The sequence below is a fragment of the Buteo buteo genome, chromosome 9 (assembly GCF_964188355.1).
Source record: "Buteo buteo chromosome 9, bButBut1.hap1.1, whole genome shotgun sequence".
Classification (NCBI taxonomy): domain Eukaryota; kingdom Metazoa; phylum Chordata; class Aves; order Accipitriformes; family Accipitridae; genus Buteo; species Buteo buteo.
The window spans coordinates 15,200,124-15,212,601 of NC_134179.1; the positions used below are offsets into that span (position 1 = coordinate 15,200,124).

The window sequence follows — 12,478 nt, forward strand, 5'->3', positions numbered from 1 at the left end:
GAGGGGAGTAGGAAGGTCTCAAAGCATTCTGTCTTGACCTAGGTGGGAAGGTCTGTACAAAGACTCCCACTGACTTTGATGCAACATCATCCACCAGGGTTAGACCTTAGTATTCCTGTTTAGGACCATTATGTTTCCTCAATGTTCAATCAATATCCATGGATTTCATGACAAACATAACTGCTTCCAAAACCATTAACTTATTTTTTAGGTAGTCTTTTGGCAAAAGCACACAAAACTGTTGTGGTAGACAAGGTCAAACTCATGGCTAAAATAAAGGAGTGTGGCTCATAATGAATAGTTATGCTGATTTATGCTTGTTAAGGATCTGGCACGTGCTACTGTACTAAAAATACAGTGCATAGCAACAAAAAAAACCCTACATAGCATTTGCCAAAACAATTATGGAGAAAAGCCCAAGATATTTAAGAATGATTTATTGCAGATCAGTATAACCATTTTTAAAGGATTTTTAAATGCATGTGGGAAATTTGCTTCACCATTCTGTCTTTGCAAATTGGAGATTTAAAATAAACGTGTACAATTTGGATACACCCCAGAGATGTGGGAACAATCAAAGCTAACAAAACACAGCCATCAAACCACAGAAAAGAGTTTGCTATTTGAGTTCATGCTTTTAAAGCAGTAACACAGTTCTCACCTTTCCCACAAGTCTGATCTGGAAAAATTAAAAATATTTTCTATCTTGTCCCTCTGCTAGCATAAGTCAGCATAGAAACATGGGTTTGAAGGGAGCTTTACCAATTTTTGTCAGCTAAAACAATGGCTTTAGTCTCCAAAGCTAACTTCTGTAGAGCTACAGAAAGCCATGGTCAGTGTCTTCCCACTCAAAGAGAACTCCTAAACCTCCCAAGTAGTGCCATTTTATTAACAGCATTTTATAATCATGACAAGTGTTACCCCATGGAATACAGTGAAGGTAATGGTTCAGTCTAAGCTGGACTAAATTCCAGTTTGGTTGCTTCAAATAACGGTAGAATCCCTGCCTTTTCTCAATTCCTGTTTATGCTGCTCCCAATGAGAAAGGTTTCTCTGTCTTGCAACTACATTTGTGAACTTTGTTAAGAGAAAGGAATAATGGCATCACTCCTACCTATTTCCCTTCCTTTCACATGTAGAGCAAAGAAATTCAGACTGATGTATTTTCAAAAAAAAATTATCTTTGCCAGCATTCCCTACATCAGATGATCTAGCTTCCCTGCTCCAGTGACTCTCTACACTAACAAAATTTTAGTTTTCACTGCATGCCTGGTCATCTAAATTAGAACAGAATTCAGGCCCACTGAATCTTAGAGAGCACTGAAGCTTTTCACCAGTGAAATCCATATGCACACCATTGGTTCTCATTCTGTCATCCATTACCATCAATACATCAATAACACCAGCTACAGATCTAGCACAGCATTTAAAAGAGCTTAGTGAAGCTGAATACAAACATAAAAGCTCTACTCAAAGGCTACCTGAAGTTTTACAAAACCAGCAAATCTGTAATTTCCTTTTGGGTCCCTAATACCACTACAAAAAGCAGCTCTCCTGTATTTTCAAGGTTCTCTTTTTTCCTGACCTAGCCAAGACTAGAGAAGTGTCCACTAAGCATTGTAGATGTTCTCCTTCTGCTCTGTATTCATCTGTTTCTTTCCTTTGTGTTTCCCTAGGCTGACTCCAACAAAACCAGGATTGATGAAGCCAACCAGCGTGCAACAAAGATGCTGGGCAGTGGTTAAATGCAGTGAAGTGCATTTCCTTTTAATGCTGTCCAACAGGGCAGTACCTTCATGCTTTTATCATGGTATTTACCTACTAGGTTTGCACACATGCACATATCAGCCCCATTGTAAATGTTGTCCTGTGTAGTTCGTCAGCTTTCCAAAAATGATACTTGTAATTATTTTTTTCTAGATATCTTTCTTTCCAAAGGTTGTACATAGTGCTGATTTGATGGCTATAGCTCACTATGATGTTTTTTGGGATTTTTCCTTTCCTTGTTTCTGTTTTGGATTCCATTCCTTTTTCCCCTCTCCTCATTTTTTTTTTAAATGATGTTTGCTGAATGACAACACTGTTGGAATGCTAAACGTGCTGTTAACCTTTAAATATACAGTATTGTTCTTGTAAAACTGTGACATTCCACAGAGCTACTGCCATGCTCCTGTCTTTGGGTATCATGATGTTTAAGCACTTAAACCTGCTGTCTTCAGTTCTTCATTGCCATTATCTGTTGTTATGATTTCATGATTAGACAACGTGGAATTATATTACTATAACAAGCATTGCACTAAAAAGTGATGTGATTTATGCATTTATGCATGAGGAATAAATAGACTTTTAGACTCCTACTTAAACAAGAATTTTCCCATGGCAGTAGCACAACAACAATGACAACAAAAGCATGCTCAGTATTCGGACTCTTTTGGGACTATGTTATACCAGCAAGTTTGCAGTTGTGCCACTTTTTTCTTGTTGATATATATATAGTTATTAATCATGATCATTTTTTTTAATTATGAAAAAAGAGGGATTTGGCACTCACCATTTAGCCATTGCCAGCAAAATAAAAGCTTGGCTGAAAATATGTCAAAGACAAAAAGAAATAAGTGTAATATATTGGGTTTGTTTGCTGCTTTTGAAGACTATCTTTTGGAGGTAATGACTACCATATGAAATGGTGCAAAGAAATGTAATTTTTATAAGGCTCTCTTACTAGTTGCTATCCCCATGTGGTTTGTTATCGGTACAGTTCTCTGTTGCTTACCTAGAGCTATGCACACCAAATCGCTAAGATGTTTAGTAGCTGACTTAATTAAAAAATAATAAAAAAACCTAAATGAATGAACTCTAGATAAACTGTGAGATAAATATAATTTACAGCATGTAATATGAAATTCCTTATGTCTCCTGTCAGTTTGTGAAGTGATTGACATTTTGTAGCTAGTTTAAAACTTATTAAAAATTATAGAACTCAGAATCCATGCTTGCTTTATCCATTTGTTGCCCTACGTGACAGGGACTTCTAGTTATTTGCCACTTACCTGGGAAAAGGAGAAGTGCAAAGTCTAAAGATTCTTTACAAACTAGTTCTGTATTACACATGGGAAACTAAAGATTTCTGTTTGCAATACTGTGTAAAAGTTACTACTCTAAAAATAGCATTTTACACTCAGTACATTCCAAGTGAATATTATTTTAAATAACCTGGCTTGGATTGCCAAACACTGAATCAAAACATATTCTCTTGTTCAAGGGAAAGAAAAAAATGAAATAAATGTTATGGTACAGAAGGATATAGTTTCTTAGTCAATAAAATCTATTCCCGTAGTGTTTCTAGCCACGTGCTAATACACCTCTTTTCAGGGAACACTTTGAAATACAGAGTTTATATAGACTGCTAAGAATAATTTTCTCAAAGGACTAATAACAACTAGTGTTTACTGCCAATGAAAAGTGTTATCAAATTTTCCCAGTTTTTTTTCCCCTATATGAATAAATTATAATTAACTCTGCATGAGTGACAGTTCACTCATGTGTCTCATATGGCCCTAAGTCAAAATACACAAAGAACATAAATGCTTGCATAATTAAAATCACATGATAATGTAGACAAGCTATATTTTCTTTAGCAACTTTTTATTTTTAGTATCTCTTAAGAACTCATTTATGCAAATATTTTCCCCCACTACTTCAAACCAAAGAGTAAACTTCAAGCAAACATTTTTAATCTGCTGACCATTTCCAGTCATGTTCACTGAGGGATTCTAGTGTTTATGACAGCACTATCATTCTGCAATGTCAAAGCCTACTTTGACAAAGGAGGGCAATAATAGTACTGGAAAATGCATTAACATGGGAATATACAAATACAAGGATATTTGAGAAAGGCAAGAAATATGTAAGAAAGTAACAAACATATTAATGGAGGTATTATTCTCATCCGTTTGACAAGAATGCACCCTATCTGAAAATGATCATACTTGCAAAATTCATTATAGCTGATCAAAAATATAAGCCGTTGCTGTGAAGGAAATCACTGGTTTGATATCTGTTTGTCTTGAACAAAGATCAAAACCCAAACTATTGGAACTTTTTGCCAAATGGAAAATTTAAAGGATAGAAACATTGAAATGTTTCATTGCATTTGTCTTTGTATCCTTCTACATTGTATGCAGGGTCTCTTAGGAGCTGGCTGAAATTTACTTAAGTAAATAAGTTTAATGTATTGCGTTTCTCTGATGTTTTTGAAAATTGACTTTTCTAGGATTAATTAATCTTGAAAAAATTCAAAGAAAGACTTGATGTCATGCAGTTTGTTATTAGAACAATCCACTTCTGTTCATTAAGTTTTGTGCACACCAAATCCCTGATGTAGCAGCTGACTCAATAGAAAAAAAAGGATGTTTTAAACATAACATTGCCTCAAATGTGGCATTTCCTTTTTTTTCCCCCTACTTTCCCCCTCTGGTGGGCCCCTGTTTCCCATGATACGCTGCAGGCTTTCCCAGCGGCCAAACAAGCACAGTGCACAGTTACCCACTCAGGGGCAAGGCTCACTAGAAGGAAAGGGACACAGCAAGGAGCTAGAATTAAAACTCCCATAAAATAAAATGGTCACATTGATCGTGGAAACAAAAAACACTTAGGTTTTTCTGAAGGCAAAGTCTGCTTTTCCTGGTAAGAAATTTCCCTTTGACCATGTTATATTTTCCAATCAGTAATTTCTTGTGTCTCTGTACCGGTGAGATCTGCAAATCCACATTTGCGAGGTGGGGGGGGGGGGGGGGGGTGTCCTCAAAGCTTCATGAAATATCACTTATTTCTAGACTTTCAATGCATTTTCATCAACAGTTTGCAACATAGTAAGATCCTCACATTGATGTTGGTTTGAGGCAGTCATAGGGAAAAGGTTTTTTCATATTCTCAAGTGCCTAGCTGAATGAACTACCCAGCTGGATTACTTAAAGTTTTGCTTAAAAACTGAAGTCCAATTAAAAGACAAACTTCTGTTGAGCTCTACAAATCCACAATTAATGACTTCTTTCGTATCATGCATTCTCCTCCTTTCCCAGTCTAGGCTGGAAATGGAAATATCAAAATAATCCCAAGGAAGGATATTTGAATGTCATTCCTCAGCAGAACAAAATTCATAAGTAGTGTAATATCATGCAAAAAAAAATCACCTTCATTAAATACCTGGCCTGATTTCAACAGTGAGAAACAGAGAGAAAATTGGGAAAGCTAAGTAAAAAAAAAAAAAAAAATCAAGATGGCTTATCTCAAAGAAACCTTAAAACTTTTAGGATGTTAATGATTCCCAACCTTAGCATAAACACACAGCTTCTAAACTCAAAAGAGACTGTAAGTACTTTCCAGATTGACATAAATGCAAGAAAAGAAACGACGGATCATACACAGCACCTTGTGGTCTGATAGAACATATCTTATGAAAAGCGGATAGACTTGATGTAAAGGTACAGAGTGAAAAATAATTGATTAATATTCCTTGAGGATTTGGTGATATTACTGTATATAAAAGAAAATTATACCTCTAAAAAAGTTATGAGTATTTTTTTTTTACAAAATGTAAATTTTATTAGCTGACTTCATTTCTGAAGAAAACTAAATATGCCAGAGTTTGCATGGCAAACTGTAAAGCATCTGCTTAGAGAGATGCCTGTACCATGTGACATGCTTATTACAGATATACTTTAAATCTAGAAATATAGATTACAATTATGCTCCAAAACATTGTGTGCTATAGTAGTAACTGATAACCTCCACAGGCTTTGGATTTTGACCTGAATCCAGAGAGATCACTCAAGACTTTTAATTGAGCGATCTAGAGGCAGACAAATCAATTCCCACACTTTTTTCCCTCTCCTTCTGTATGTACATATGCACATATAAATCTTTATTTTAAAGGCATTGAAAAGGGAGGAGACAAGTACTTAGTAATAAGGAAAATTATGTGTGTTAGAGACAGCTTAAGTATATGCACTGCTGCTGTGTGTGCCCGTGGGCGTAGGTGCGCAGGATGTGACTGCTGTCTTCTGAGCCATTTTGTTGCCTTTCTAGAGAGATGAGGACAGTTTGTTTGGAAGTTGGTAGAACATAAATAGAGTATTTTTAAACCTGCAAATAGCTACAAGAAATGCAGACATTGGAGATACACCCTGCTGAGAAGTTAGGGCGTTGGGCTGGTTTGATGGGGGTCAAGGGGGCAGGTTCTAGCTGATTTATTTTGCAAAGCACTTGCCAAATAGTGTTGGATCCTCTCTGTAACAGTATTCAGTGAGATTATGTTTGTGTTGTAAAATACCAAGCAGTTTTAATGCATTTAGTTTCAAACATTGTTTTGTAATTTTAGAACACCCCCCACCCCCCCCAACCAAAAAACCCCACACAAGATGGTGGTGAGGGAAATCAAAATAAATCATTACGTGGGATTATGCTGATTCCCACAGATTTGGGATCTATTCCAAGATCACTACTGCCCATGCAAAAACTGCATATAATAGGGTAAACGATTTGGTCAAGCAGTGGGTAGCAGATGGAGGGGGTGCTCATTTGCTTGGTAGGCTTCACAGCTGCTTGCTGAAAGTGAAAAGTAGCAACTGGGGTGTCAGGATTCACTTACTGCCTTGGTTAAACTCAGTACTGCGGGGATCTTTCACTGGACAGTCCCAGCCTTGAACTGTCTTTTCTCCCCACCTACCAGACCACTAGCTCCTACTCCAGTGCACCCAGCACCTCTGTCCCCTTCTGCCCTGGCTTCTCTCAGCTCTCCTCTCTCCCTCCTACAGCCCCCGGTATGCACCCCATTGCTTGTTCTTGGGCTGAATTAGCCTGCCTTCAGTCCCGTCCCTCATCTCACTTGCTTCGCATCCCTCCACCCGCATGTTTTTCACCCCTGGGCTTTCAGTCAGGCTCTCTCCTCCACAATTTCAGCAGGAGCAGCAGTGAAGAAATGAACAGCCTCCTGCTTTCCACTCCACAGCTGAGCACCATGCCACTGTTGCCTGGAGGGACACCTGCAAGAAAGCCTTGCTCAGCCCTGACAGTCCCAGAAGGCAGCATGCGTGTTGCCAGGGGAATTTTCCGGATAGTCTATCCAAAAGGATCTAAAAAGTCTCCATAGGCTGACACAAACAAAGATGTTTGGACAGCTGAGGACAGACAGGCAAGCACTGGGCAGGTATTTCACAGGAAGGCTATAACTGAGAGGCCCTCCAGCCTGCTAAATTTTATGGCTCTGGTCCACAGCACTAGTGGATAGTAATGCTTCTCCACGACACAGCTGGAAAATCTTTTCTAACACAGGCAAAACAACTCTCCTTCCCTTCTTCCCCAAATTTCATTCATTAAAACTACCAAGATTTTTTTTTTTTTCCCTGAAGCTTTTAAAACCTGTGCTTTCAAAAAGCAGGTAGGGGAGGTAAATTTTCCTCACTCCAGCTAGGATAATTATCTGGTACTGGGTTATTTAATCAAAAATCCAGAACAGCTCAATTTGGCATAAGAAAGTTAAAATGAAATACTATATTAGAAATGGTTTAGTAAACTTTGCTGTAGGCAGTCTGACATTTATTTGCTAAGTGTTAACTTAAATACAGGCAGCTGTAAGTTCCACTTACAGCACAGTAGGTTCTCCATCTAAATTCTGATCAAAAGTTCATTAAAAGGAACAAAATCGTTCCTTTCCACATTCATTGGGGGTTGATTAGACCTCCAAAGCATGAATATGCATAAACCTCACTGCACTAAGGGTATTCTTGGGTATCAAAACCAACAGTATGCAAACCTGAGCAAAATATCTTTAAGAAACCTTACCTATTTTGACTTTACTGTATAGTACTCCCAGACTTTACTGTATCAACAATAATAAATCCAGCTGATGACTATTTTATTAACTACTTTTGATGCTCTGCAGGACCCCTAAAAGCCTAGATGGCTCTTGAATCAGTTTATAAACTCCATGAAAACACATGCTGAAAAGTTAATTTTGAAGAAACAGCAGCTATAATTCTGACATTCAGCCTTAAGCCCTTATCTTAAAACATATTTTCAGTGCCCACTGCACATTTCTGTTTCTTGGATTAAATTAGAATATGAGGGGAAACTAACCAGAAACATAAAATTTAATGAACTGCTGCTTCTCTCGGGCGATCCTTACAGCCTTACCCTCAGAAGTCAACCCATATTCACTGACTTTTGCTGGGCCTCGAGGTGAAAAAAAGAGAAAGCTTATTTGCCCTCAAACCAAAGTATAATTAGGTTTTAAACCCCTAAACACATACCAGAAGCACTAGTAAGTCACACAGCTGGAGAAGGGGAAAGGGCTGAGGCCAGAGGAGGCTGCAGAGAACAAGAAATCAAAGCTGAAAATGGACACAATAAAACACATGCTGCGAAGCAGAGCTGCTGCAGTGGATGACGGGACACAGTGGGAACTCAAGCCACAGCCCAGCAATAGCATTCTGCCCTGCAGTGACCTCATTTAAGGACACAGAAAACAGACAGTGAGGACTTGATAGTAGAGACCCCTGTAAACATGGACGGTTACTTGAGCAAGCAAAGACTTGAGTAAGATCAGGGGGGCTCAGTTGATACCAAGTTGGAAAACTATAGACTGCAGATTACTGTATTATGAAATTGCTCTAGAATAGTTCTGAGTATGCTCGATAGTAAAAGTTAGACCAAGAAAAGAAATCTGGGGGAGGGAGAAAACTCTACTGAATTACCTTGGTAACTTACTCAAAATATTTGCTTATAACTCCCTTTAAAATACTTCTCTTTAAAGCCAATCAGGAGAACTAAGAAAACCTTAGTTCATCTTAAGTCAGTTGCAGTTTATTGCAGGAAAGGGTCTGACTTCTTACGCATTATGTGTCAGCCAGATGTTCTCCCTGCCCATCAAATCCTCTGCACCAACAGCACTTGTGTCACAGCAGCACCTCAAGGCTCCTACTGAGATCAGCATCCCTCTGGTACAGGCATACACAGCCCACTGCTGCCCCAACAAGCTTGCAGCCTAAGCAGACAAGACAGGCAAGGTGTAGTTATAGAAAAGAAACTATATGTAGGCAGTTTGCCCACAAGTCAATAACCATAAGTCGGAGGGAGAAACTGAACTGGCACGGGGCTTTCTTCTTTCAGTCATCTCTTCCAATAAAGGTTCATCTTAGTTCAATCTGGCTGGCAAATGTGTTGACAGTGTAGAAGTTGGAGTGAACGCAGTTCTTTTTTTCATGGCTATCTAGAGACTCTGCAATGATGCAAGTCATCCTACGCTAATCAAAATCCACCTGCTATTCATGGTTCAACACAAAGTATGGTTCTGCAGAGCTTTAAAAGTGAAAATGGCTGCTGAGAAATGAGCTTATTATTAAAGGACGAACATACATAAAACCCATCATTGCTATGTACCAGCTTTGATTTTTAACCCCTTATTTAACTGTCCAAAAAACCTAAGCACATTATTAGTCATTTAGAGTTCCATTCCAACAAAATGCTAAGGAAAAACTGGGAAATGATGAGTAGGGTTGCAGCTACCACAGAAATCTTTAAGGTGTACAGGGCAAGAGGTAAAGTACAGTACTGCCTGGAAATGCTCAGTTCAATAGGTCTTGCCTAAGACAAACTCCTGACGCTCTGAATACCATGAGGGTTAGGAAACATTTTATTATAATTTCAAAATTATTTCTGAAAATCCTTTGAAATACAGAAAATCTTCTGAATGTAGAAAAAGTGTAAGATGAGGGTGATGAGACTAGACACTTTATGGTTTTTATGAAATCGTAACAGAGTGCAAAGCAAAACATTTGTTCTCCTTTATTTCCCAAGTCTTCCGACAGTGACTGCTAGTCAAGTATTCAATCCTGAGCCAGCACAGCAAACTAGCTAGTTTCAAGATTAAGTCTGAAATTGGATTCCTCAATCCTATTTTATTTAAAGGGAGACTAACCAGGACATGTGACTTCAGTCAATGAAGTGACACAGGTAAGAGTAAAATCAATCTGAAAAACAAAGAAGGTGCAGGTCCATACCAGCTCAGTAACATACACATTTCCTCAAACAAAAATACTCTGAACAACTATCACTGTCCTGTGAAAATTCTCTAGGATTAAGAATCACTTTATGTATTGTATGACATTGTGATACAATCAGCTTTATGAAGTTAGTGATTCACAAAGCACCCAAAATCAATGTATCATGGAAGTTACAAGAATTAAATATGATGAAAATGTACAAGTAAATGGTTGCATGATACAAAAGGACACTGACTTGCTGCCAGCGAGTCACACAAACATAGAAAATGTTAATAACAGAGGCAAAGGGGAAAGAAAAAAAAAAAAGCAGAAAGCAAGGTGAGGAAGGGACAACTCTCTAAACAAGCCCTGTCGATCCTTTCACTGAGGAGTGGCTGACAAAACTTCAGTGTGAATTGAACACTTGAGACACAACACAAAAACCCCAAACCTCTTGGGTCTGGTATAGTCTTTGGTTTGGCTCATCTCTTACAGAATATCCTTGCAGATATTTTTCCCCACCGTGGGTGGTCTTTTCTATAACATCTTTCTACTTACTTGAAAGACCAGCCACATCAAATCTATTATTACACTAAAGAAATGAAGTCTTTTGAGCAATTCTTTTTCTTGTAAGAAGTGTTTCTCCATGAAGAATTTTCATTGTTCTATTAAAAAACCCCCACAAAATGAAAACCCAACACTTTGTTTAGGCAAGCCTAAAACAACGTCTAGTTGTTTCAAAACTTAGAAGTACCACCACTGGTTCTTGTTCTTTTATCTGAGCTGAATATCAGTGCTGACAGGGGATATAACACAGTGTTGGTGCAATCATAAGTAACAGGAAGTATTGTGGGACAAGGAAGATTATCCCAGGGGGCAGGGGCAGGGTGGGTGTGGGAAAGAGGTGGTGGTGTGAGGAATAAAAAAAACCCAAACACCACCACCCACCCACCCCCCCAAAGCAAAAAGTGCTGCTGGACCCTGGACAGCAACTTCTGTGGAACAAAATGGCAGCATTTCTGGATCAAATACTGTTGTGGGTTCCTCCACCCCCTCCCCTAAATTTTATCTTGGTTTCTAGGTGAACTACACTTCCCCTCCTCCCCCCTTTAAATTCAAATTTTTAGATTTTTGGCAGGAAAAGAGTATTTTTTTCAAAGTGTCCCTCCATTTTCCAACCATTTCTGTCTCTTTCAAGAAACACCCAACACCTGCAAAGGCATATACTGCAGCATCTGATTTTCACAGCTGAGAATAACTTTGGCAAAAAGGTTATTTTGCAGCTCAGAGTAAAGAAAACATGCTGTCAAGACAAACTACCGCTGTTTAAATCATTCCTCTGTGAAGCAATGGTTTCCCACAGGGAAAAGTCCCAGAAGTGTATTTTTGCATCTGCAAATGCCTTAGCTGCTCTTCTGCCCAGCACAGCACAGAGAAAACAGAGAAGATGAAGTCATGCTTCCACGGCTTGTGGTTTGGGTTGTTTGTTGTTGCTGGTTTTTGAACAAATACTTCAGAAGAGAAGAGAACATTTCTCCCAGTCTCAAGCAACCCCACTAAAATCAGCATGGCTGTACAAGCAGTATTAAGTGTTAAAACAGAGCACATACTCTCTGGCTGCCAATGGGTTTCTGATGTTGACCCCCATGTGTTACAGCATGTCACAACCATATGGATGTAAGGATAGCTAACAGCAACACTGAGAAAACACTTAAGGATATTCCATCTAGTTTTGCTCCAAGGGACTTAAGTGCCTGGATAGGGGACACCTTCAGGAGATCCCTATGCCTCTGGGCCAAATACTATTCAAAAATGGACCAAAATGACCTGGAGTTGCTCCTGACAGCAGATAGTATAGGGTAGCAATTGCTTCTGCACATCCATACCTGTGGCACAGCTGTATGCCAGGCTGTGCTCTCTTGACCCTGAAGACATAAGGTTGTGCCATCATCTCCATCAGAGCAGTCTCAGGACAAAAATCAGACCTAAACATCTATATTTGCCAAGAAAGAAAAATTAAAGGTAATGAGGTCCATTTTTCTTTTCAAGCAGGGCCAAGATATACAGAGCCTATACCAGGAAAGTGGGGCCATATAAATACATAGGTAGAAAAGGAAAATTCAGTCAGAAATAAGGACTTATGGGTAAATCAAGAAAGAAAACAGCTTCAAGGCTGTAATTTTCAACAAAGAGGTGCAAGATCTGTAATACTCAAAGAAGGGGCTCTGAAGTAGCAGACTGAAATTCAACAATTTCTGTGGGAGTACAGCCTGAGCTCTTAGCTCTTGCTGGCTCCACCTGAGGAACGTATGTTCATTCAGGTGTTCACTGCCATTTAGGAGAGCTCCCATTCTCTGAATGCCAGGAGGCACCTCCTGACAGCACAGGTAAAAAAAAAAGCCAGCAAAAATCCCCTCAACATACACCCCCCTCGCCCC

The 12,478-nt window shown here is 38.9% G+C and overlaps 1 protein-coding gene across 2 annotated transcripts in view; it reads left to right on the top strand.

The window, feature by feature from the left end:
* Positions 1–3,266, top strand: part of SNAP25 (synaptosome associated protein 25) — a 67,024-nt gene extending 63,758 nt beyond the window's left edge. For both annotated transcript variants that reach the window (XM_075035460.1, XM_075035459.1), the window contains exon 8: positions 1,677–3,266. In XM_075035460.1, coding sequence (XP_074891561.1) covers positions 1,677–1,745 — 69 coding nt within the window. In that variant the 3' untranslated portion in view covers positions 1,746–3,266. The remainder of the gene's footprint in view (positions 1–1,676) is intronic.
* Positions 3,267–12,478: the final 9,212 nt, after the last annotated feature.